The sequence below is a fragment of the Balaenoptera musculus genome, chromosome 4 (assembly GCF_009873245.2).
Source record: "Balaenoptera musculus isolate JJ_BM4_2016_0621 chromosome 4, mBalMus1.pri.v3, whole genome shotgun sequence".
Classification (NCBI taxonomy): Eukaryota; Metazoa; Chordata; class Mammalia; order Artiodactyla; family Balaenopteridae; genus Balaenoptera; species Balaenoptera musculus.
In genome coordinates, this window is record NC_045788.1 from 136,373,361 (window position 1) to 136,401,199 (window position 27,839).

At 43.5% G+C, this 27,839-nt stretch overlaps 1 protein-coding gene across 2 annotated transcripts in view; it reads right to left on the reverse strand.

Annotated features, from left to right (window-relative positions):
- HLCS (holocarboxylase synthetase) overlaps window positions 1–27,839 on the reverse strand; it is a 194,808-nt gene that overhangs the window by 11,592 nt on the left and 155,377 nt on the right. For both annotated transcript variants that reach the window (XM_036850593.1, XM_036850594.1), the window contains exons 7-8: window positions 2,937–3,004; window positions 1,290–1,450 (exon numbers count right to left, since the gene is read on the reverse strand). In XM_036850593.1, coding sequence (XP_036706488.1) covers window positions 1,290–1,450; window positions 2,937–3,004 — 229 coding nt within the window. The remainder of the gene's footprint in view (window positions 1–1,289; window positions 1,451–2,936; window positions 3,005–27,839) is intronic.

The following is a 27,839-nucleotide window of genomic DNA, read 5'->3' on the forward strand; positions in this document are numbered from 1 at the left end:
TCATGACAGGCCCCCTTTCAAAGTCATGATCTTAGCATCTTGCTTCACGAATTAATACAATAATTGTTTTTAGCCTGACATTAAGAGCTGTAGGTGGGGAGGGAGGCTGGGAAGGAACCCCCTTATTTTTATTGTATGTGTTTAATATTTTTTAGATGAACGAATCTTTATCTTTGGCTGCATTGGGTCTTCATTGCTGCGTGCGAGCTTTCTCTAGTTGCAGCGAGCAGGGGCTACTCTTCCTTGTGGTGCTCAGTCTTCTCATTGCTGTGGCTTCTCTTGTTGCGGAGCACGGGCTTCAGCAGTTGCGGCTCGTGGGCTCAGTAGTTGTGGCTCACGGGCTCTAGAGCGCAGGCTCAGTAGTTGTGGCGCACGGGCTTAGTTGCTCCGTGGCATGTGGGATCTTCCAGGACCAGGGCTCAAACCTGTGTCCCCTGCATTGGCAGGTGGATTCTTAACCACTGTGCCACCAGGGAAGTCCCAAGAACCCCCTTTTTATATCCATATGAAATTCTTCCAGGAAAAGGAGGAGGGGGATACAGCAAGTGGAGCCTGGGGAATGGGAGAAAGGCTTCATGACTGTGTTACCTGCTCTCGTTTCCTTGTCTTCTTAATAACTGACACCAAAGCATTCAAAAGTACTGATGTAGCAGGCACATCTGTCCCTACAGCTGGGTGCAGATGGCCCTAAACGAACATGCACATTGAACTCAGGCAGCCACAGACAAGGGATAGCTTTGCTGAGCACAGACTGTGGTAAATGAAGGTAGAAAATGAGGTTTGTTTAGGCCTATAAAATAAGCCTTTTCACCAGAAAGCACCACAGATAAGTAGACCCATCCAGTCCAATGTGCTTCAATAAGAAAGAAAGAAAGGAAGAAAGGAAGGAAGTAAGGGAGGGAGGGAGGGAGGGAGGAAGGGAGGGAGGAAGGAAGGAAGGAAGGAAGGAAGGAAGGAAGGGGAAGGAAAGAAAAGAAAGAAGAGATGAGAGGGAGGGAGGGAGGAAGGCAGGCAGGCAGAAAGGAAAAAGAGGCTTGCCCTTACTAGGACATTTGACAAATGTGACAACAGGACAGAAAGGGAATTCTGGAAAATAATCACATTGCAGCAAGCCTGAAGCAGCTATAAACCTGACGGTGCTTTTAAACCTCCAGGAGCACTCTGCTGCCAGCTTTGCAAAAGCAGGTTGAGGCTCCACATGAAGGAATCGTTCAGACACGTACTACAAACACACCTGAACTGAGGTGTGCATGCACGGTGGGGCTGTGACGGTGATGAACTGCACATACCTGGTACCCAGGAATGGACCTTACCGCCTCCACGACAGCCAGAGACATCAGATGCTGGACAAACGGAATCCTCTGTCCCAGCTGGGATCTCAGTGGGATGGAGACAAGCAGGGTAGAAAGAGCGCACCCCACGGGGCTCAGCCAAGCATTCCTTCCCCGCCCTGGAACACAAGTGCCATCAGGAAACCGGCCATTCTGCACCATGAACAGACTCAGATGCACGGAATGCCGGAAAAACTGCTGAGGCCTCAGAGCCACACACTCGAGACCTGTTCCACCTGAACGACTGATGAACATGCTTGGTTATTCTGGGGTTAACTCAACAACAGAGAAGCTTTTTAAAATCTGAAGCTCTGTTGCTGAACAAGTTTCCAATAATCAGCATAATGTCCTCCCTCTGTGAGCATATCATTTATACTTTGATGATAAAGTCTTACACAGTGTCTGAACATCACTCGCAGTTTAACTCTCACCATACGGCAATGCAGGTGAAAACAGAGACAGTGGGGAAACCGGACCGAATCTATACCGGTCCAGGAGAGGCCCTGGAAGCCATTTGCGAGAAGTGATCCCTACCGTGATGGTCCCACGGCGCTGTGAATACATTAAAAACCACAGAATAGTACACTTTAAACTGGGGGACTGGATGGTATGTGAATTAGATCTTGCTGTTTTTTGTGTTTTTTTTTTAAGGAAGCTGAATTTGAAAAATGATCCCTGATATTAACTCTCCGAGTTATTTTTCTTAAAAAATAGAAGCCAAGAAAATAAAATAATCAAAACGAGAGGTATAATCAACCTTCTTCCATGTCTTTTTTTTTTAAACCACCTTACTGAGCACCACAGCCTTGAATAAAATAAATTTTTTTCTCTCTTTGAGTTATGTTCAAAAGACATGCTCGAGAGAAAGAAGCGAAAACAGTGGATTTCTTATTTCGCTGCTTCTTCTGAGAAAGGCGTAAGAGCCTCTGAGAGTTAAAAGGACGTTTGGGTCGGCCTGCTGCCAGCTGGGGGTGGGGAGAGACAGGGGCCAATCGCTCTCGGTACGACCACTGAGCACGAATCTGCTTGCGGCTGGACCCCAGATGGATTCTGGGAGGATGTGGGCTCTTGCCTCTGAGAGTCAGCAGGTGTTGGAAGCTCTGGGCAGCCCTTGGCTTCTTTGTGGTCATTCTGTGAATAGGCACTGATCGTTGATCGAGTGCCCACTCCGTGCAAATTCCAGTGCCAGCTGGCAGATGAACGACCCCTGCATGTGACACTCGGTATAGACACAGAAGGCACCTCACAGAGAACCTTCAGGAAAATAAACGTCTCTATAACATAGTTATTACTCACACACTGCAATGCCTAGAATGTGTCAGAAAGAAGAATTTACAAGACGTAGGTAAATGAACATTAAAACCATCACAGGCGGACGTCAACTAATTAATAAACATCTCAGTTTAAGAGAACGCTTTAATTCTTCTAAGGTTCAATCTTCTAATTGATTTCCCTCCCTCTTCCCCATTTTAGGGGTGTGTGAAAACAACTTCTGACTCGAGCCATGTCGATGATCAGCACGTGCAATCAATTGGCTCTCTGGCCAGGAGAGTCACAGATTTTAGAAAACAAAAACCACAGAAACAGTAACAAAAGATGACTGACCTTTGCCCTGCGTTTGGTGGACTGCGATGGCGATTAAACCCATTTCCTGCGGCATCTCAAACATCAACCTGCAAACGGTGGGAAAGACCAGTCAGCCAGAACAGGGACACGACATGAGAACCGAGAGCTCAGAGTGGGGGACACTGTGTGCACTCATTTGTGGATGTGTTAGTGAGGAAGGGCCATCTTACGGGCTTCAAGGGATACTGACCCCATTCCCAGCCTCTGCAGTGAGAATGATGGAAAAGGGACAAAGAAAACGCCATTCAATATCAAAAAAGATGGTTGGGGGGGGGCAGTGTGTGTGCACGTGTACCTGCCCAAGCTGTCGTTCGGTTTATTCAAGACATTGTTAAGATTACATTTCTTTGGAATATCCTATCAGATTCCTTCTCCCCCCGCTGATGTGGTGTCCCTTCTTCGAGTGACAACTAGCAATTCCTGACATTTGTTTCTACTTACAGTGCGTTTCTGTCTGAACACTAGAACGTAATCATAACAGAAGTTTCTGATTATTCAGAAAACTAATATGGTGGCAATAAAGCCGTTTAAAACACACACTATCCCCTGAGAACTAATTATGTTTTAACTATAGTAAATAAATCTACACCTTCTGAGAACTCAGGAGAACCTTGGATCCTTTTAGGCTTGAGTTCTGCTTTTAAAATGGTTTTATTTAAAAGAATACAAACTTCCCTTTGGGGGATAGGTAGAAAAGTGCACTATATCTCCACCAAATGAATCGACATTAACTTTTTTTTCTTTTCTCCTTTTTTTCCCCAGAAAAGGAAAGGGAAAAGAGTCCCTCACTCTGAGAATTTCCTCCCAGTTCCATTCTACACGTGTAACTCCATGTTAGGAAGGTTTTCCTGCGCGTTCCCAGGAGTTGCTGACCAGGTACTGAGCAGGCACAGTTCACCGCCGGTTTATCAGACAAAGCAAAACATTTGTTTGATAGGTTTGTCCACGGTCAGGGCCGCTGCAGAGGCCTCTTTGAAATACTTTTTTGGGGGAGGGAAGTGGCAAGGGCAGGAATGACAGCGAGGTGGTGTTTTGTGTAAACAGAGTTTCCACGAACGATTCCAGGGTTTCCACAGAACCCCCGTGCTGAGGAGAGAGAGCACGTTCTGATAGCCCTTCATCCTCTCCTCCCGGCTCGGGGAACGGGGTGGAACTTTACACAGGGTAAGAGACGGAAAATACTTAACGGCCAAAACAACCAGGGGGCCTCTGCACGCGCACGCAGGCTGGCAGAGCCTGGCCGGGCGCAGGCAGGCCCGGTGGGGAGGAGCCAGAAGACCCCTCGACTTGCTAAGAAGAGCCTGGCCACGTCAGGGGCCGGGCCAGTCCGACAGGCACGGGGCATCCCCAGCGAGCAGCCAGCCCCCCTGTCCGGGTGCCAAGCCCACTTCCATCTCACATGAAATACAGCTCCAGAAGTATTTCTCTTGGACACCATGAATAACCCATTGAGATCGACTCTGCCTACACACTGTTGGGCTCCAAGAATAAAGCGTCCTTTTCTTGCGTTGGAGTGGCAGAAAACCCTAAGAAGGAATCTTTATCCGCGCAGGGAGGTAACATTGTCTCCTAGGAGCCTCTTGCTTACCAGAGAGACCCAGCAGCCCTTCACCTGGGCTCCTAAGGCACGAGCTCTGGGGCGACGATGCCTAACAAATTTTTCTATGGGAAGGGGTGCGGGGGATGATTTTGCACGTTGTGAGAAGATTGCGAAGGCTCTCTCCGTGGCAGAAATCTAGGATGTGCTGTAAATGAACATGTAGACAGTAGAAGGTCATGTCTATAGGAAGCGGTGGTGATGGTGGAATTAGGCGAGGGGAGGCGGGGAGGTTCAGAAAACAAACACAGACTTTTCTAGAACAAAGAGAAATGATGAAGGGAACATATGCACTAAACCGCTGGAGCTCTGGCAGCAGTTAACAGGGCATATTGATGAGAAGACTGAGCTTGTGCTGCTGAAGGCCAAGAGGAAATTCTGCGAGGAGGGAGACAATGGGGGGGCGGGGGACTGGGGGTGGTGTAATGCTTAGTTTGAGGCCAGTGGAGGCTGCCAGATTTATTTGTGCTATCTAAGATAACACTGGGGGCCAAACCACACGGCTCACGGCCAACAAAGAAGCATTTATGAACGTTTGCAAAATCTCAATTTTGCATCTCTGAAGATGAAGTCTCTAGGTTACTTTAGCAGAAAGGAGACACCATAAATGCATTTCCATCCCGAGCTGATGTCATTCTCACAACAGGAAATAGAAAAAGGAGGGAAAAAAAGAAAACAAGAAAAAAAGAAAAAGGAGGGGGTTACATAATGTCTACCTCCCTGCCTCTGTGCTTTTCTTCCTTGTTGGCAAAGGCTGTTTAATAAATGGTTTCTGTGCGTGGCAGCAGAGGGCATGCACTGTATACCGATAGGGCACGCGAGGAAAGGGCTCTGTTTTTGTACACTTCCCTTCGGTCTGAAACATCCAGAGCTCCCAAGGCTCACTTGGCAAACAGGACAGCGTCCTGACCACTTTGTTACTAAGGACATCACAGTTCCTACTGCGTTCCCTGCCAACCGGAACGTCCTGAGTTTCACGTTGTTGTTGGGATTAAGTTTCAATAATTGAAACTAACCAAGGGACTTCCCTGGAGGCACAGTGGTTAAGAATCCGCCTGCCAATGCAGGGGCACACAGGTTCGAGCCCTGGTCCGGGAAGATCCCACATGCCGCGGAGCAATTAAGCCTGTGCGCCACAACCACTGAGCCTGCACTCTAGAGCCCACGAGCCACAACTACTGAGCCCACGTGCCACAACTACTGAAGCCCGTGCGCCTAGAGCCCATGCTCCGCAACAAGAGAAGCCACCACAGTAAGAAGCCCGTGCACTGCAAGGAAGAGTAGCCCCTGCTCGCCGCAACTAGAGAAAGCCCGTGCGCAGCAACAAAGACCCAATGCAGCCAAAAAATAAATAAATAAACTTATTTTTTTAAAAAACTAACCAAGAAGACAGGCCAGTATGAGTTAGTGAAAATTCTGAACGACCAAAAGTTTAAATCCAGACCCAGTCAATCCACTTTAAGGATTCAAACCTAAGGAAACAGTCCACATTCACCACGGTGTTATAAAAGTAAAAATTTGGAAATTACATAAGAGTTCAGTAGGGAAATGGTTACGTAAATTACGTTACATGAGGTCAGTGGAATAATTTGTAATCATTAAAAATGATAGTTATGGGCTTCCCTGGTGGCGCAGTGGTTGAGAATCTGCCTGCCAATGCAGGGGACACGGGTTTGAGCCCTGGTCTGGGAAGATCCCACATGCCGCGGAGCAACTAGGCCCGTGAGCCACAACTACTGAGCCTGCGCGTCTGGAGCCTGTGCTTCGCAACAAGAGAGGCCGCGATAGTGAGAGGCCCGCGCACCGTGATGAAGAGTGGCCCCCACTTGCCGCAACTAGAGAAAGCCCTCGCACAGAAACGAAGACCCAACACAGCCATAAATAAATAAATAAATAAATAAATAAATTTTAAAAAAAGGAAAAAAAAAATGATAGTTATGAAGACTATGTAGCAACATGGAAGAAATGTTTTCAACAGAATGTTCAATTTAAAAAGCAGGATACGAAACCTACATATACTTTTATCCCAAATGTGTAAAATTTACAGAAAAAGGGAGGAAGGAGATTTGACAAAACAACAACTGTGACTACATTAGGATGATTTTTTCTTTATTTTTTTACACTTTCTTTAAGATGACTGCTTACCTTTAATTTAAAATACTTTTGAAAAATTTGGGGGAAAGAAGCATGGTTTTTAGGTTTAAATATAATATTTGTAAATATTTCAAAGAACAGGACTGAAAGATCTGCTTTAAAAATAAGATAATAACAGTTACCTTCAGCACGCATTTTATTATAACCAATGAGCAAGACCTTATTTGATAAGTAATTAATGAGTAGAAACTCTTAAAGCCAGTCTGTTCATATGCAATGGGAGCCTTAAACATTTTACACGTTCTGACTCAGTGACTATACTCCTAAGACTGAATTCTAAGGAGTATTCAGACAGGGAAACAAAATAATTCAGGGACACAACTATTCATCACAGCATTACACAGTGAAAAAATCATAAATAATATAAACTGTCCATGACAGAGGAAAGAAAAAAATCATAGTATTCCCACATGAAAAAACATTATAGCCATCAGTGATACAGGCGAATGTCCATTGAACACCACTAGACGACTTAAAGAGGGTAGAAAATCCTATATACAGCATGATTCCAATGATGCTTTAAAATACACTTTTAAAAATTGTTAGGAAATATACCAAAATATTAGCTGTGGTTACTTTAAGGAGTGTAATTATTGGAAAAATACAGCAAAGTACAAAGCAGAAAAGCCATCCAAAGAAGTCCTTCTTCTCATTAGAAATGTACGTTCTTCTATACTTTTTCCCCTTAAAAAATACTACACACACACACACGATATATCTTACAAAAAAAGTTCCTGATGACTGGAAACACTGCTTATTTTGGAACTCTTAAAATAATGTAGATATTTAGTTATGGACACATTTTTATTATGTTGATAATAAAAAAGGCTTAAAAATAGCATCATGGTATGATCCCATCTATGTAAGCTATGTATTCCTATGTGCATACACAGAAGAATACAGGACACCTATTAACAGTGGTTATCTCCAGAAGGTGGAAGCAGAATTATATGATGATTTAAATTTCTTCATTATGCTATTCTAAGTAATCTCTGGGTGGTAAGATTTCAAGTGTTTATTTTCTTTATACTTTTCTGAATTTTCCACGATTTCTATACTTGGAGTGCATTCATTTCAAAATCAGGAAAAATGCTATTAAAGAAAAGATTTGTTAAAATCCAACTTTTCTTTAACCTACAGCTCACTAGCTGGTGAACAACTTCCTCCCTTCGGAGAGGTCGCAGATCTGCCACGCAAGAGCAGCCCACTGTCCGGGCTTTACCAGGCTCACTGTACGAATCCTCCTGTAACACACGAATGGCGGTGCCTGTCCCTCACACTCATTCCCTGGCGGAGCATGTGGCTTGTGCGAGGTGGCAGGCCGAGTCCAGTTACCGTCCATGCACAGGCGCCCTCAGGGCTGGGGAGAAGGCACGCAGAAGGCTGCCAGCATCCTTGGGGGTCTCCACCCTGGGACCCCGAGGAGCTTCATCAACTCACGCTGGTGCCCATGCTGTGCCTTGTCTTCTCCCCCCCGTCTTCTCAGTTCAGACTCTGCCTCTCCCAAGCCTTCAGAAAGACATATTCTCAGAGAATCCCCCCCACTCCATGTTTTCTATGTGAAAAAAAGACCCAATACGGGCGGCAGGGATGAGGTGGAAGGAGAAGAGGACCCAGGCAGTCACACACTGATGGCTAACAACTTATTTCTGATTTTGAAAACCTTTACTGGAAGATGAACTCTCACTATTCATAACTGTATTTACTTCTGTGTAGTTCAAAGGAAACTGTGTTAAACTTCATTTCAAAAACTATTTTTTTCAAATGTATTAGATTGTGAACACCAACTATTATATTTGGGTATCACTTTTTAAAAAGTTAACAAGCTAAAATATAAAGATATTTTATTTTTTAAAGAGTCTTACTCTAACAATACAATCATTTTTAAAACAGTTGCCTTCTATGCAAGAATGCATAGGATTGTTTTTTGAAAGAAAATGAGTAGTGTTTTCTGCTCCCAAGAACACGTAGACTGGAGCAAGGAAGGTGGGAGGGCTCTGCCATGCATGGGGCTGTGGTCTGGGGTGGAAGGTGCTGGACCCCGACCAGTGACTTCTGAACGGAGAGCTAGCCATGTGGGGGGCAAAGCTGAGATTGCTCCTGGCAGGAAAGGAAAGGTTCCTGAGGAACTTTAGAAACATTGCAGTGGAGATGACTCAGACAGGAAATGGGACAGATCTGGATTCAAACCCCCTTGTTGATATGAACTAACACTGAGTAAGGGGCATGTCTCTCCACCTCTTCAGTCACCTAGGAAATGGTCTCACTCTCCAGTAAGACTGGAGCATGAAGGAATACACAAGATGCTTTGACACAGGGTAGGGGCTTAAATGTATCACTTGCTCTTTGTTGTGTAGATCCCAGAAGGCCTTCAATTTCCTCTTCTTGGAGATAAAAAGGATGGTCAGAGAGAAGACTGGGAGGACAACAGTGGTGGAAAGTGTATGTTTCAGGACCCTTCACAAATTCTAGAGGTAATGCCTCTTCTCTGTACCTCTCGCCCACCTCCCCCAATCTCTCTTAACTACATACACACTAATGTGATCTGAACCTGAACTAAAAAGCTTTCAGATTAACACAACTGGGTTGCAGAATCCTCACTTCCAGTTCTAGGGTCTCTGAACCCACTTAGCAAAGCTATAAACCATTGGTTGAATTAGCTATTTGGCTTTTTAAAAATAACACATTATTTAGGTTATTGCTTACAAATACTTTTGGTCACTTATACACAGCGGCACAACAGTTTTACTAATGTATTCTTCCACTATCTTCTGGATTGGACATTTAAAACTACAATGACCTGTCATCAATCTACCTTTTTGGAATGCTGTCAAATAAGTAAGCTTTAGATCATATTCCTTTATTTGTGTTTTCTGTATAACAGGATGTGCATTTCAGTTAGAGGCAAAGTGGGAATTTGGACTGCTCAAGAGTAGAACCATCACCACCTTCCCCCTGGGTGTTCCCCAGAAGCAGAGGCCCCACCTGTATTTCTGTTGAAGGATGTCTGTGGGTCAGATGCTCTGTTAGATTTCCATATCTCCTAGCATACCAATCATTCATAGATTTTCATCTAATCTTCCCCATTTCCAACATCATACAGAACAGCATCTACACTACTGCTAAATCATTTAACTGCTCACAGGGAGGGAGTCCTGTGGATTCAGCTTCCAGAATGAGGCACCTTTCTAGTACATCAAGCATTTGTTGATGTTGGTCTGTATTATTCAAGATGAACACAAACCATTGTCTCTTACCCCTGACACTGCACCATAAATACTGGATGTCTGAGCATCACCTCCTGCCTTAGACCAGTGCTATTACAGAATTCACAGATGGACAGCTAAACTTGTGTAGACTGAACTACTCATGGCACCCACAACTAGCTCTGAGGCCAAGCCTACAAGACAGTCCTGATCCTAGATCCTCGGTACAGTTAAACCTGCCGCCAAAAATGGAAAGTCAGATCATGTCTAACCCCTCCACTAGGAGTCCCCGGATCACAGGATCTTCTCAACCCACTTCTCAGGCTGATCAGAGCCCATCATCTTCAGCTGGGTGTGGAGGGGCTCCACCATGGGGCCATCGCCATGGCTCATTTACCCCAACAGAGGGCCTTCTGTTTTGAAATGCAGCTGCCATTTCAGAAGATGGACACTGTCTCATCGTGACCACGTCTGTCTCCAAGCAGACATCTGGGGATCGTTTTCCTGAAGGCACTGTAGATGTTTCAACTCGGTCACCTGGAATCAATGCCGATTTTCCGCACTTTACATGCATTATCTCATCTAAGCTTTACAAGTCAGATGAGGACACAGTCTTGGAAAGGCAAAAACCACTTCTATAAACAGGCCACTGAGCCAGCAAATCAGGAATTCAAGTCAAGGTCTGGTTGGTTCTAAGACCCATGATATTTTGTTTTTCATTTTGTTTTTAGCCTTTTACTTTGAAATAATATCAGACTTACAGAAAACTTGCAAGGATATAGTATAAAGAATTCCTGGGCTTCCCTGGTGGCGCCAGTGGTTGAGAATCCGCCTGCCAATGCAGGGGACACGGGTTCGAGCCCTGGTCCGGGAAGATCCCACATGCTGCGGAGCAACTGGGCCCGTGAGCCACAATTACTGAGCCTGCGCGTCTGGAGCCTGTGCTCCGCAACAAGAGAGGCCGTGATAATGAGAGGCCCGCACACCGCAATGAAGAGTGGCCCCCACTTACCACAACTGGAGAAAGCCCTCGCACAGAAACGAAGACCCAACACAGCCATAAATAAATAAAAATTTAAAAAAAAAAAAAAAAAAAAGAATTCCTGCATGTCCTTCACCCAGCACCCAGATTTCCCAACTGTTAACTTTTTACCAAACAGGCTGCTCCGTATCTGTCTGTCTGTCCGTAATTCTTTTTTCTGAACCATGTGAGAGTAAGCTGCAGCCATAACGTCTCTCTATCCCTATATACTTCAGGGTATCTTTCCTAAAAATTAAGGGTATTGTTTTACATAATCAGAGTACAATTATCAAATTTAGAAACTTACCATTGATACAACATGGCTATCTAATCCGGGGGTCAGCAAACTTTTTCCGTAAAGGCCAGATAGTAAATATTTTAGTCTTTTGTGAGCCCTATGGTTTTTGTTGCAACTATTCAACTCTGCTGTCTGAGCAAAAAAGCAACTGTAGACAATATGTAAATAAATAAATCTGGCTGCGTTTCAACAAAACTTTATAGACACAGAAATTTGAATTTCATATAATGCTCGTGTGTCACAATACAGAATTTATTTTAATTAATAGACTTTCTTTTTTGCGTGGCTTTAGGTTTATAGAAAAACTGAGCAGGGAATTCCCGGGCGGTCCAGTGGTTAGGACTCCATGCTTCCACTGCAGGAGGCCCTGGTTCGAGTCCTGTCGGGGAACTAAGATCGTGCGTGCCGTGCAGCGTGGCCAAAACAAACAAACAAACAAACAACCCCCTCAAAAAAAAAACCAGAAAAGGAAAACCCGAGCAGAATGTACAGGGTTCCCATATACTCCCTCAACGCCCACCCCATCCCAGTTTCCCTATAATTAACATCTTATATTAGTGTGGTACATTTGCTATAATTGATATAATATAATTGTATATTAATACACTGTTATTAACTAAAGTCCATAGTTTAATAGTAGGATTCACTCTTTGTATTGTACAGTTTCACGGGGTTTTGACAAATGTATAATGACATCTATCCACCACTACAGTATCATATAAAATAGTTTCACTGCCGTAAAAAATCCCCTGTGCTCCATCTATTCATCCTTCTTTTTCTCCCCTCACCCCTGGCAGCCACTGACCTTTTTACTGTCTCTATAGTTTTGCCTTTCCCAAGATGTCATATAGATTTTACTTTTTAAAACTTTTTTCCAACCATTTAAAAATGTAAAAAAAAAATTCTGCGTGCTTAGGTGGTACAAAAACTGGCAGCAGGCCATAGTATGCCAACCCATGATCTAATCTATGGAATTTGGTCAAGATTCATCCACTGTCCCAACAAGGCCCTTGATAGTAACACACAATCTGCCTTCTTCTTGAGGATCTAATCCAGGATCGTGTGTTGCATTTAGTTGCCATGTCTCCTTAGTCTCTTTAATCTGGTTCTGTTCTTCATTTTGTGTTTCATGACCTAGACATTTATTGAAGAGTGGAGGCAGTTATTTTATAAAATGTCCTTCAATTTATTTATGTATTTATTTATTGTTTAATATTTATGTATTTATTTATTTTGGCTGTGCCGGGTCTTAGTTGCGGCACGTGGGATCTTTTTTTTTTAGTTGCAGCATGCGGACTTCTTAGTTGTGGCATGGGGGATCTAGTTCCCCAACCAGGGATTGAACCCACGCCCACTGCATTGGGAGCGTGGAGTCTTAGCCACTGGACCACCAGGGAAGTCCCTGTCCTTCAATTTAGATGATCTGAAATCTCATGATTAGACTCAAATTAGCATTTTGGCAGAAACACGCATTAGTGAGAGTGTAACCTTCTCAGTGCATGGTATCAGGAAGCACACAGTGTTGCCTCGTCCCAGTATTGGTGAGTTAACTTTGAGCCACTTGGGTAGGGTGGTGTGTGCTAGCTTTTCCACTGTAAAGTTATTGTTTTTCCACTGTAGTTAATTAAGTACTTCTGGGGAGATAAAATACATATCACGCTTCTCAAGAAATTTAATCTACTAGTGTTAGCATCTGTGGAGGATTTTACTTGAATCAATTATTTATTTGATGGTTGCCAAAGAGTGGTTTTTCTGATTCCATCATTTCTTCCATGTGTACTTGTTGGGATGCTACTATAAGGAAGAGCTTTTTCTTCTCCCCGCACTTACTTTTCTTTCTTCCTTTCTTTACTGCAGAATGGACTTGTGGAGCCTTATTTATCCAACCGAATATTTAATTTCCTATCATTATTTATTCTGATGCTCATATTATGCCAGATTTGGCAAGTAGAAGCTCCTTCAAGCTGGTGTCTGTCTCCTATTGACAAGTCCCTGTCATCTCTCAGCACTTCCTTACTTTTTTGGCATAAGAAGAAGTTCCACAACCATCTTGAACTTTCTCAGAACCAGCCCCTGGAATTGGCCTTTTCTCCAAGGAGCTCTGGTTCCTTTTACTGGAGAATGGTATTTAAAAAACAAATCTGGGTGTTAGGAAAGAACAAAAAAGTATGTGTGTTTCCTTCCTTCTTTCCATCTATCCATCCATCCATCCATCTTAAAAACCATAAATTCATTGAAAACTCCCAGTTCCAATCCAACAGCACTAGGTCCACTTTATTCTCCCTCTTTTTATATTTGTAACTTCCTTCTCCAATAATGAGGTCTGGCTCCCATTATCTCAAATATCTTGACTTATTTGCTCAATACGCTAACATGCAAAAAGTGGTTTCAGAATTGCTGACCCATGCTACTGTGAAAAACAAACTTACTAACTAGGGTTCAATATTTATCTATAGGTTTTTTTTGTCTTTAGCCTAAGGGTATATAGTCAAATATTGTGTTTTAAAGTTTTTAGGGTTTGTTCTTTTTCTCCCTTACCTGAGTGTGGTTATGCTAGTCTTCTGAAATAAGGTGAGGTTTAACCGTACTTCTGTATTCCATTATAGGGTCATGCTCCCCTCCCTCCTTGTTTCTTTATTCTTTAGCTTGGTCCCAAGAGTAAAACTGTACAGAGGGACTTCCCAATGGCAGAGTGGTTAAGAATCCGCCTGCCGGGATTTCCCTGGCGGTCCAGTGGTTAAGTCTTTGCCTTCCAATGCAGGCGGTGCGGGTTCAATCCCTGGTCGGGTAGCTAAGATCCCACATGCCTCATGGCCAAAAAAACCAAAACATAAAACAGAAGCAATATTGTAACAAATTCAATAAAGACTTTGAAAATGGTCCACATCAAAAACCTTTAAAAGACAAAGAATCCGCCTGCCAATGCAGGGGACACGGGTTCAAGCCCTGGTCCGCGAAGATCCCACATGCCGCGGAACAACTAATCCTGTGCACCACAACTACTGAGCCTGCGCTCTAGAGCCCGCGAGCCACAGCTACTGAAGCCTGCGTGCCTAGAGCCAGGGCTCCACGAGAGAAGCCACCACAATGAGATGACTGCGCACCGCAACAAAAAGTATCCCCTGCAACTAGAGAAAAGCCCGCACGCAGCAAGTAAGACCCAGCGCAGCCAAAAATAAATTAAATAAATTTTTAAAAACAAAACTGTACAGAAAAGTAAACTCTGAGAAGTGTCACATTTCCCCCCACTTATCCCTTCTATCTAAGTCTCCCCATCAAACTCTTTTCTATAATTAACAATTCAACTAATCTCACTAGTTTCTGGTTTATTCTTCCTGTGTTTCTTTATGAACAAATGCATAGATACTTGCATATTTTCTCATTTCTCTAGCTTCTTTACAGAAAGTTACCATTTTGTATTCTACTGTCTTTTGGGGTTTTTTTCACTTAATATAACCTGAAAACACTGTTTAGACATTCATAGAGCTATTCCTTGTTCTCTTCTAAAGCTGCTGCGTAGTGTCGCATTGTGTGGATGGAGCATAGTTTATTCAACCACTCTCCTATGAGCATTTAGGTAGTTTCCAAAAATGACAGTATGTATAATGTATACCCTTGTTCACACATATTTTTGTACTGTTGGCGATGTATCTTCATGGTAAATTCCTAGAAGTGCGATTCTGGGTCAGAGGATAAGTAACTGCATATTTAACTTCATGAGATACTACCATAGAGTGTGATATCACACTTTTTAGTTTTTGCCAATCTGATATGTAAGAGTGGTATTTCATTGTAGTTGTAATCTGCATTTCTCTTGTATATGCAGTTTTCATTATATATAAACACACACACACACACACACACACACGTATAGTGAATTACCTGTTCATGTCTTTTGCCTATTTTTAAGAGTTTCTAATATATTAGGAAATATTAATGCTTTATCTGTGTTATCTTGCCAATATTTTCTCCAAGTTAACTGTTTGTCTTTTGATTTTATTGATGGTGGTTTTTATCATGCCACAATTTACTTTTTCTTTTTAAAGTCAAATGTATCGATTTTTTTCTTTTACTGCCTCTTGTTTTTGTGTCTTCAGAGCCTTTCCCTATACCCAAGTTATGCAGGAACTCATCCAAGTACTTAAAGGGCTTCACTTAATAAATTTAGAACTCTGATCCATTTGGAGCTTATTGTTGTATATGGTGAAAGGTATGGAACTGATATTATCTTTATTTCCCAAATGTCTCTCAAACTGTCCCAGGACCATTTTTTAAAAATTATACCTTTGCCCTAGGAACTTGAGATGCCACCTTTATTATATACTAAATTTCTGTATGTACTTGGGTCTATTTCTGGACTTCCTATTCCTTTCTGCTGCTCTCTCCATTTATTCATGTACCAGTAAAGCACCATTTTAATTACAGAGGCTTTGTAGTGTGTTTTAAAATCTATCAAGCCTAGGGCCCCTCATGGCTTTTCTTTTTGTTTCCTGGATATATATTTTTTCATTGTTTTCTTGCATATATATTTTTTTTCCGAATGAATTTTAGCATCTACTTGTCTGCCTGCATTGAAAAGAAACAAACCAAAAAAAACAAAAACAAAAAGTATTTTTAGTAAAAGTGCCTAATTTATAAACTATCTTGGAGAGAACTGACATCTTTGTGTTGTTGAGTTGTCCCATCTATGAGCAAGGAGTGTCTTACATTTGTTCAAGTATACTTTTTTCTGAAAAGTTATGAAAATTTATACTCAGAGTAAGATCAAAATGGGGTCCTTACTTTTTTTGTAAGAATGGAAAGAGAGTTGACCAAAACTTTTAAAAATTAAATACCACCACACTTGTCCCAAAGTTTATTACCTCTGCCTTGCATGTCTGAAGAGGTATTTTCCCTGCTCTATACACATTCAGTTTCAAATATGCTGGTTGTTCCTAACCAATTTTACATAAAACATCAATACTATAATAAGCAGTTTCCCTACCTACAGAGCCAAGTGGCTGCTGAAACATCTGGGCAGACAAAGCATTGTGAAGGTAATGAATTTCTTCCTCTAGAAAGGTAAGCTCCACCCTGCCACTTACTGGGCCCTGTTTTTCCACCCCAATACCATTGCCGTTTCAATGGTAATTGTGAGGAAAAATTCCCTACCCCTACCAGCTGGCCCCCAAACCACTGCTTCTTTCACCACCTTGCTGCCCTAGATATCAGTCTTCCTCTTTCCCGCTCAGGCTCAGACCTCTCTCCAGTGGCTTCCTTGCGCCCCGCCCGGCAGAGATCAAGCAACATGCCAGAGCTTGCTCTACCAGGAAGCTTAGCACCAGCTGAAATCTTCACTCAGTGGGACAAGGGGCCTCTTTCTTTAATGCGGGGCTTTGCTCCGTGACATGCTGGGTTTACGGCCCTCATGAACTAAACCTGGTTCAGAATCCAATACTAGAACAGATTTTCGTTCAGATGGTTATTTTCCAATCCTCCCTCCCCAGTCCCATTTTCTGCCCAACTCTGTTGACCCCCTGAGGCCGGCTTCTGCTAGCAGAACATTTTATACCCTGCTCCCTTACTGAATTCCACTCTTGTTTCAGTTAGTTTTATCTTTGATTCTCTAATAAGATTTCCCAGGTGTGCCATCATATCAACTGCAAATAGAGATAGTTTTACTTCTTTTTCAATTTGTATGCCTCTAATTGACTTTTCTTATCTGTCTGAATGGGCTAATAGTTCAAGGATGATGTTAAATAGAAGTTGAGTATCCTGCCCTTGCTCCCAGCCTTCGGGAAATGCTCTTAGGATTTCCCCATTGAGTAGTACACTAGCTTTGGGTCTCAGAGAATCACTTGCTCTTTCCCAACACTGGGCCTTGTTTTCTGCTCTCACAGATCCTCCAGGGGGCTCTGGGAAATACTATTTCCTCCCTTGCCTCTTCAGACCCAGGGGTGGCAAAGGATTCCCTCTGTGGCCAGTCTCTGGAGACACCCCACATGTAGGGTCTGTCGCCCTGCCCTCGCCTCCATAAGCTTTCCCTTCACCTCAGTTGGACGACCTCAGGTACCCACCATGTGCCCAGTGCAGTGGAAATACAGTATTCTCAACCCTATTTCAACAGGACACTTGTGAGTGGAGAGGAGAATGAGCACAGATGAAAAGGCAGCTTTTCCTGGGGTTTCCTGAAACATTTCTCTCCTCGTAGCTTTGTCTTCATCCTGCCTCTTTAAAAAGAAAGTGCTTCCCATTTGTTAGTTTTTGAGAGTTTTACTGCCCTTTTATTTTGCTGGATGTTTTAGAATCAATCTTCTTTATTATGTTTATATATTCTTTTCTATTTAAACTTTTTTTTTTTTTTTTTTTAAATCTAAAAAACATAGGACCATACCGCTGAAGGTGTCAGGAAACATGCTCAAATAAGGACGGGCTGCAAAGCCTGCTCTGCCAACAAAATGCCAGTAAAATCTGAAACCCAGGCTCAGACCCACTGGTAACGTTCCAAAATTTAAAACTTAAAGAACTTCTTTATTCCAGTAAATGAGCTTCCCTGTGAATACCATCAAAATCCTGTGCTTTAATGAGTGAGGGAATATCAGAGGAAGGGGTGGAGAAGGAAAGAATTTGGACGAGTATGAAATTTAATTTAAAAACTATTATGAGAAGTTTAATTTCCCCCTCCCCCAAGTAAATACATAAATCTTTCCCATGCATTTTGTTTCATTTTCCTTCAAAAAAAAAAACAAATGTTTTAAGGTATCCTGAACCATATGAAACAAGGACAGAGTAAGTCCAGTGGCATGGAGTTTTTAATAATAAATATACATTTACTGTAAATATACATATACATTTCCTATTAATTAAAATGCCATGTTAGATATATGGGAGATATATGCAAAGAAATCTTAAGTAAAGGTGCATTCTCACTGAAGGTTTAATCAAGTCAGGGGAAAGGACAGTAAGGATAACCAGCAATACAAGACCATGTGTGCCACCTAAGTCGTAAGGACAATAAGAGGTGTCAGGGTTAAGGGGGAAACAGCTCACTTCATGCAGGGTAGAGTGGCGGGGGAGGGGGAGACGTCAAGGCAGAGCAAACCCCGAATTGCATTTAAAGATGTGAACACGTGTGGAAAATAAGCTCGCCTTGGTTTGCCTAGGGCATTGTCACTTCCACTCCAAGTCCTGGTGTAACTCAGCTTTGGATGCTCTTCTAAGAGCCTCCCCCGGGGCCAGGTGGGATGAGGCACCACTTTAATCTTAACGGGAAATTGGCAATTAAGTGTGTATCTTTGGGAGAGTACTGGGCCATTCCAACTCCAGCACAACCACCATTCAGCGGGCACTTGGTCTGACCAGACTGAGGGATTGCTGGAGCAGGGATCCTCTGCCACAGCAGGGGGTCACGGAAAACCCAATGGAGATGCTTTGCTGGGGGCATCTCTGGGGGTCACCTACCTATGCCAAGCCCCCATCTCCTCGTAGATAAAACTGGACTCTACCCCTTAACCGCACAGGGCCTCGTGAGGAAGAAACAGGTCGCCCTGCATGGGCACCCTGCGGGCGTCTAGTTAACTGACCCGGTGGAAGGGATGGATGGCTCCTGGGCGGTAGCTCCTCTAGGACAGGAGGCAACTCCGGCACTCCAGACTGACACAGGGCACACTTCACCCTAGCTGGAGATGCTCTATCACAAGGACAGTCTGGAAAAAGAGGAATCATCTTGTGTCTCCATTCTACCTGTGAAAACACCTGATAAAGCTATCAAGTGCTGAGTAATGCTGGTGGTTGTTATTGTCTCCTGGCTGATAAAGATCCAGACCACCTGTGCTGACGACCAGGCCAGAAGCCGCCTCTGCTGTTGGCCCATCAACCAGACGGTTGTCAGGGCTCCTGATGCAATGTAGCGGCCTCGTGCTTATTTCTTTTACTTGTTATTTCTCAGGTTGGCTGGAGTTTGGTCATAGGTTTATTTTCTGTTTCCATTCTGCTGGATTCACTCAACTCCCTCTAGTAAACCTTTGGTGACCATTCCCCGTAAAACCATGGCATATCCTACAGATAGCAGTTTGTGTTCCAGAAGCTGTACTGTGAACGCATCCCCTTTGCACCCATACTAAATGCCCCGTGGAGCACCCAGCAGAATGCCTCTGAGGAACACACACAGCCAGCAAATCTGAGGGGCACAGCTGATTACCCACCATACCCCGTGTGCTGGGTCCACGATGCAGCTGGGCCGGGCATGCGCGTGCGCAGAGCAAAGCAGCGCAGTACAGGGGACCAGAGTGAATTCTCCTGCGGAACGTGGGTACTGACACACTTTTCGACCTACTGCTCACGCTGTCCCAGCGAATGACCCTCAGCAAGCCAAGAACAGTGAACAGAACTTAACATTCTAATGAAATCGCGATTGCTAGCTGTGCTTTCACATAGTGAAACTACCTGGAACTTCTCTTACCGCTTTACGATAAGCACTAAAATGCAAATGCAAAGAGGAAGATGAAAGTTCCTCCTGCAGACCCCGTCTGTAATGAGGCAGAGGAAGACTTGAGGGCGGGGTCTGGAAGAGAGGTTTATGCGCTGCGTTACAGCCAGAGATCATTATAGAAAATGAGTGTGTTATTAAAGGTATCCTCAAGTTATAAAAACTCAGAGGATTTTTAGTGAGGATGAATAAGTTCTTTAGTAAAGATGAAGAATTCATAATACTCTGGAGCACGGGGGAGCTCCGAGTGCAGTCACCCCATTTCCTACAGACTGGGGTGCAGTCATACACAGGAGTTCTTTAATTGCTAGTAGTTGGATTTTGTTGTTTTCATAGGGCACTGTGTGTGTGTGTGTGTGTGTAAGACGAGGAATATATTCTTTGATTAAGAAAGTTCTAGTGGGTATGAGAAAGTCCCTCCAGTTCGCAAATGAGTGCACTGATTATCCTATTAGAAAAAGGCAACAAAATATCCCGTCTCCTACAGCCACACAAGCCACCTGACATAATTTGTTTATGCTTCTTAAACAGTATACACCACCTCCTCAATTAGTTGTCACAAAGAGAATGAAATCTTTGAGTCAGACAACCATAGTCCGGTGTGGTGGGGAAAAAGTTCTCTAATGCAGTTCTACTTTTTTCAAATGCATTCAATTAATTAAAGTATGCTAAAGAATGACTTTGGGCTTGAACTACTAAAGTAATTTAAATATTTTGCCTATAATTTTGCTTGTGCCCATCAACAAAGGAAACTCCAATTTTATCTCTGTCCAGATAATCATAAATTCTAAATTCGAGGAGGTTAAATTGTTTTCCTTTACCACGGTTAGAAGTATGTAGGATATTTAATTTATGAAAGTAATAATCATACTATATATAGGTAGTTGGAAAACCAGAAATGAAAGCTTTAATCATTCATCCTAACAACTATTATCACTTTTCCATATTTTCTACTCCCTTCTCAGATGTATGTTTTAAAAGGTTTTAATCTACTAACTATAATTTATTTTAACCTGCTTTTTAAATTGATCTGACCATTTCTCTATATTGTTAGTCTTTCTGTTGACGGATAATATTCCAAGTGATTGTATACAACGTATTTAATTATAAATCTTCCAGAGTATAGATTTTCCCATATATCTGATTATTTCTAAGGGTAGATTACTGGAAGTAGGATTGTTGGGTCAAAGGATATGAACTTATGATTCCTGATAACTACTTCCAAATTGCTTTTCAAAAGGGTTTTCCAGTTTACAATCCCACCAAGATTTAAACAAGGTGTAGGAGTATCTGTACCTGTTTTATTATATCCTTCCCCATCTTGGATATCATTTAAAAACATGTTTTTGGGGGCTTCCCTGGTGGCACAGTGGTTAAAGATTCTGCCTGCCAATCAATGCAGGGGACACGGGTTCAAGCCCTGGTCCGGGAAGATCCCACATGCCTCGGAGCAACTAAGCCCGTGCAGCACAACTACTGAGCCTGCACTCTAGAAGAGCCCGTGAGCCACAACTACTGAAGCCCGCATGCCTAGAGCTCGTGCTCCGCACAAGAGAAGCCACCGCAATGAGAAGCCTGCGTACCGCAAAAAAGAGTAGCCCCCGCTCGCCGCAACTAGAGAAAGCCCATGCGCAACAACAAAGACTCAATGCAGCCATAAACAAACAAACAAATAAACTAAACTGCAATTAAAATAACATGTTTTTGTTTGTTTTTTGGCTAATTTAGTGGGTGAAAATGATGCTCAGTGAATTATGAATTCATTCATCATTGTCCTATGATGTCCTCTTGGCTCCTATATTCAGAGTAAAGACAAAAATAATCACATAGACATATTCTGTGTTTGGCTGCTTTTCTCAGAGTCTTATGTTTCTGTTCATCCACCGAGAAACATCCAGAAGGCAGCAGGAATGCTCCAATCTGGTCTGTCAAGACTCAGACAAGCAAGGGGGGCTGTCTGCCCTGGAAGGAGGGTCAGGCGACGCTATATAACCCTTCTGGCAAACCATCAATTCAGTCTGCCTGCAGAGCCCTTGAGTTTCCAGAAGCACGAGATGGCAAATTCTGGTGTTCTCTCCATTTAGAAAAAAAATCATGGAGTCAGCAGAATTTTAAGTCATTCCGTTTACCACCACTGCCTATCTGTGTTGATTTGGCACTGGTGTGGCTTCTGATTTTTTTGAAGCAAAGAATTCAGGTGTTGGACAATGTGCTTCGTAAACAGAATAAAAGGAAGTAATAAATTAAGGTGTGCCTTAGTTTGAGCTTGCTTATATTTACAGTGGGTTAAATATAACTTATCGAAAATCTTCTGGAACATGAATCATAATAGAAAAGATTTCACATTGGGAAAAAAGCAAGGTATGGGCTTGTCCAAAACAAAATCCATACACACCTTGCTGTGCCTTGGGTAACCCTAAAAAACACTTTTGATTATAAAAAATTTCAAACATACTTACAACTAGCAAGAATCGTGTAAGGAGCCCGCACTCCATGCTATCAGTGTCAACAATGGATAACCCTTTAATTTTTACAAACTGGAATGACACTCCCACCGCTCACCCAGCTCTCCTCGCCAGGAGTCCAGTCTTCCCAGCAGCCAGTGACTCTCAGCAAGGCAGCTTTTAGCCTCTGCAAGAAGCAGCACGTTCAACTGCCAAATTCCTGCTGGGTCGGCCAAGAGGTAGGAACCAAAAATGAAAAAACATGAAGGATTTGTTTTCTGAAAGCAATACATCAAACATAAAAAGAGCTCTTTTGTATGAATTTTCAGTGCGGGAGCCACAGAGGAGAAAATCATTCTCCCTCACGGGAGGAAGCAGCTTGACCTCACCTGTGACTTTGCTCTTACAGTGTGGATTTTTCTCACCCCATTAAATGTAACCTATTCTACGTGGGTTTGTACCATATGAAACAAATAGAGAGTGACGGGGAAACCGCCAACGGGCAGGCTGGGGCTGAGCCCAGCACCAGCGCCCTGGAAGGCGGGGCCCTCACTGTGCCACGTAAGCAGGGGGCCACAAGGCCATGTGGAATGTGTCTGTTTCAGAGGGGCCTGTTTGCTAGAAGCACAAGGATTATGTTTCCGTGGCTTTAGAAACCTTGTGGGGAGGCCCCCCCAAAAAACAATCTTTGCAAAGGGAAGAGGAAAAGGGAAAGAAAAGAGGGGGAAAGATAAGAAAAAAGAAAACCCAGGTTAGAATGCGGTGTCCTCTCACCACTTAGAAAGGGCCGGTTAGGATGGATGGAGGAACAGGATATCTATGTAACCTCAAAGTATGTTCCCACAAATTCCTTATTAATTACTAGTGGGAGGACTTCCCTGGTGGCGCAGTGGTTAAGAATCCGCCTGCCAATGCAGGGGACACGGGTTCGAGCCCTGGTCCGCGAAGATCCCACATGCCGCTGAGCAACTAAGCCCGTGCGCCACAACTACTGAGCCTGCGCTCTAGGGCCCGCGAGCCACAGCTACCGAGCCAGCAAGCCACAACTACTGAAGCCTGCGCGCCTAGAGCCCGTGCTCCACAACAAAAGAAGCCACCACATTGAGAAGCCCGCACACCATAACGAAGAGTAGCCCCTGCTGGCTGCAACTAGAGAAAAGCCTGCACACGGCAACGAAGACCCAACACAGACAAAAAAAAAAAAAAAAAAAATGCATCCCTCTAGTTATCTTAAAAAAAAAAAAAAAAAGAAAGAAAGAAAGGGCCGGTTAGGATGGATGGAGCAGGTTTCTGCTGTGGCCCCCAGAGGAAAGGCAGCAAGATAACACCAGTGTCCAGTAAGGCACGGACCAGCCATGGAAAGGAGTGCGCGCCTTAAAACCCAGGGGGCAGATGTGCTGCCTGTCGTCAAGGCACTCAGGACACTGCTGCACAGAACAGGAAAAGACAACCTCAGTACCAGGTCCCTAAATCCCTATCCCATTAACCAGGTGCCAGCAGTGAAACCTATAAAAGGATCCCGGTTAAATCACCTGGCAGCCACTCTGCAGGCTCCCAGTGCTAATCCCTGGGGACAGGCAGCCTTTTCTTCTGTCACACAGCAGGAGAACGAGCTCACTCTGGGACCAGCTGCCAGCTGCTCACAAACTGCTCGCTGCAGTAGGGCCTGAGCAGAAGCGCCAGGTGGAACCACAGGAAATCACAGACGTTCCCATTTCAGACCTGCAGAAACGGCACTTTCCTGTGGTCCCAGCTAAGGGGGAGCAGCATCGCCGTCGGCTGATCTCGTTAGGGCAGCCCAGGCGAGCGCCTGCTTCTGATTGCACTCAAGCCTCAGGACAGCGCTCCAAGGTGGGGAACAGTACAACCCCACGTGCAGATGAGGCAACTGAAGTTACTCATCCAGAGTCACACAGCCAGTAAGAGGCATGTCTGGTACCCACAACAAACAACTGCTCCCAAATAATGAAACCAACAGCCAATGTCTCATCTCAAAACCAGAGGGCTAATTAAGACCTGTGGTGCCTCTTGGAACTGCAGCCAAGGGCAGGAAAAGGAAGATGGCAGAAAGGCTCTGGGAAGAGAAGCCTTCTCACAATGGCTCAGACTGAAAATGCTATCTACACCCTAACTATAATGGTTATCCTTTTATTTCCTGTGAAGTCACATGCTGAACGACCTTGTGGTAACTGCATCTAAGATTATCCAGAACCTGGGTCTGCTTACCAATACTGGAAGCGGAGGGAAATGTGAAGTAATTCCTCTTCATTCCATCATTATTGAACTTTGCACTCACATACCTTTGTAGAAATATTCATAGTTGAACTTGAATCCCTAATATATTTTTACCTCTAATTAAATGACCTGTTCACAGGCTCAGTTGGTTTCTACAAAGAGGAGAAGCCTTGACTTTATTTGGATAAATAGAAAGTTAAAATTGTTGAGATCTTTAGTTTAAATTGCCCTTTTCACCTAATTAAAAGCTATTGCACAGCGAAGGAAAACTATCAGCAAAAGAGAAAGACAACCTACTGAATGGGAGAAAATATCTGCAAGTGGTATGACGGATAAGGGGGTAATATCCAAAATATATAAATAGCTCATACAACTCAACATCAACGATACCTCAATTAAAAAAAAATTTTTTTTTAATTATCCTTTCTCATGTTCCATTCACTTCTGGACATTACCTTAGGAACAATTACTTTCTCTACGGCCCCTGCTTCTCACAGGCTGTAAGAACCTCCAGAGGCTTATGCCCATCAGAGGGCTCACAAAAACACAGAATAACAGGGTGCATCCTCACTAGTGCCATAGTTTCACTCTGAGAAGCAAAAACGCTGAATAAGCAAATAGGTTATTATTTCTATACTGAAACAAATACACACCAGAATTATGGAGTAGAAATCATGGAAAATTTGCAAAAATGTTAAAGATAAATTGGACTCCAAAGAAATATGCCCATACTGAGAAAAGATACTGCTAGAACAAGATGGTCACTTTCTCTCTTGCGTCCAATGTTTCCAGCCAAGAACCTTGGGCAATTACTTAAGTTCACTGAGCCTCAGGTACGTCGGCTATGAAATGGGGCCAATTGCTGCCTCAGGCATAGGGTTGTTATGAGCGTCCACGAAGCTAGGATCTTCATGGACAGCTGCCTAGAAGCCCATGACACCCTGGCATAAAAAGCAGCATGCTTCTCCACAGAATGTATTTTCAGACTCACCCTGGAGTCTGAGCTTCTGCTAAGGACGAGCTGGGGATGCAAACTCGGCCACACACCCCCGACTCCCTGGAGCAAATTTTCCCAAGGGGTGATCTCCTCAAGCTCCTTGGATCACATCACCCAGGATACATATAATTCAGTGAGCACGTGCTATGTGCCAGGCCCTCATCTAGGCTCTAGGGTTGTTACAGTGAATATGCTCTGTCTTTGTTCCCAGGGAGCATTCTGGGGTGGGGCAGCAGGGCGAGGGGGCAAATTCACGGGTAAGTACAGAAATTGGCAATGTGGCAAAAACAAAATGAAACAGAGTAACGGGGAAAGGAAGGGACAAGGATGGGGTGTTGATTTCGTGCTGAATGGTCAAGGACGACCCCTCTGGTCAGACGTTTGATCAGAGAGGAGAAGGAAGTAAGAGAGTATGCCACGGAGGTATCTAAGAGAGGAGTGTTCCAGGCAGCGGGGACAGAAAGGCCAAAGGTGCAGAGTTGGGTTTGAGGAAAAACAGAGTGACCAAGGTGGCTAGGTACATTGGGGGGAGGGGGGGTTTGGGGGAGGAGGGTGAACAGGAATGTGAGCTGGAGGCAGATTTAGGGCTTTGTAGGTCTGGATTCTGGATTTTATACTGAATAAAAGAAGCAATTCTGAGGCATTCTAAGCAGAGGGATGATACGATCTGACTTCGCACTTTTAAAGGTGGTTCACCTGGTGGGTGTTATGTGGAAAACAGCCTGGGGGCAGTGGTTGTGTGAAACCAGCTAGGAGGCCCTGCAATGATGCAGACGAGACTCCATGGTGCATGCACTGGGGCGGGGGGCAGTGTCAGAAGCTGCAGGAGTGGATGCAGTCTAGATATTCTGGAAGTGGAACCAACAGAGTTCAATGATGGATTCGGTTCCTTAAAGAAAGGCAGGGGTCAAGGATGAGAAGTAAGATTTCTGGCCTGCACAACTAGAAAAAAAGAAATGTGCCATTTGCTGAAAGGAGGAAACCAGGATCTGAACCGGTGGGGGGAGGAATCAGGTGCTGGGTTTGGATGTGGCGAGTGTGAGCTGCCTACTGGACAGCCCAGTGAATCGAAACAGTAGTCTGGAGTTGAAGAGGAAGGTCTGGGCAAGGTCCTCATTTGGGAACCATTATCATGGAGATGATACTTAGAGCCATGGAACCCCGAAAGGTCAGCTGGGGAATGAGTCAGTCTAGGGAAGGGAAGACATCCAATTAAATTGACTTTGCTTCTCTGGCAAAGGCATCAGGTTAAGGATTTAGAGACCCCTGATTTCTTTTTGAAAAACACAAAGCATGGTGACCATGGCATGTCATCACACCTGAGCTGCAAACAGGGGAAAAAAGATAGAATGCATCTCCTCCTATGCTAAGAGGCATGGATGGTGCTCATTAATGACAAACATCTGTATGCTCGTGAGCAGAGCAGAGGTGGAGGGACAAGGGAACACAGGGGTCCCCTCCTGAGCAGCTGATACCTTCAAACACACTTTTAACATATTCAAAATGGGAGTAAATGATGACAATATGCATCTTCCAAAGTACTGACAACCTTTGACACAAACTACTGAAGTCGATTTCAGTTTCTATACCACACACACTCCCAAGCATACTGCAGGTACTTTCTAAACATCTGATGAATGAATGATATGTATATTTCTAACTGAACCTAGAAAATTTGGGACCATGACTCCTTTACAGCTCAATAAATATCCAAAATTACTATTTCATGAGACACAGATATCCCAAGTGGTTCAACCCCCTCCTTTCACAGAATGAGACGTGCTGCCTGGGATAGTAATAAATTGTGAGTGAGCTCTGGTTCCCTTCTGGAAGAAATGAGGGCATGGCTCCTGCCATTCATTTCTCCCCCAGTGCCTGGGATAATGCCCTGTGCAGAGCAAATACCTAATAAATCTAAATGAATGTCGAATGAATGAGTGAAATAAATATTCATTAAAAATTAACTGGACAGTTAATTCAGGTCACTCACTGGAAAAAAGAAAAACAGTGAAACTAGAAAAGTATCTTTTTAATTTAAAAGGTTAATTAAGGACAAGGTTTTAAAAACTATTTTGGTGGCTTAAGTAAACCAAGCACAACTGGGGTTCAAAACAGCTGCAATTTATAACTCTGAAAATGTTCCATTATGTTCCACAAATTAGAAGAAGAGGAAAAGCTGCCTGATTCGTTTCATGATTCTAGTATAATCTCAATTCTAATTAAGTAAGAAAACAAAATAATAGGCCTTCTTCATTTATAAACACAGATGTGAAAATTCTAAATGAAATGCTGGCTAACTGAATTCAATGGTGCATCTTATGTATAATACATTATAATCAACTAGTGTTCATCCCAGAAATGCAAGGATGGTTTAACGTCAGAAAAAAATGTGTCAATGTAATGCATCACAAGGGCAAATGAGGAAAATCATGTGACTGTCTCAATAGATACAGAAGAGACATG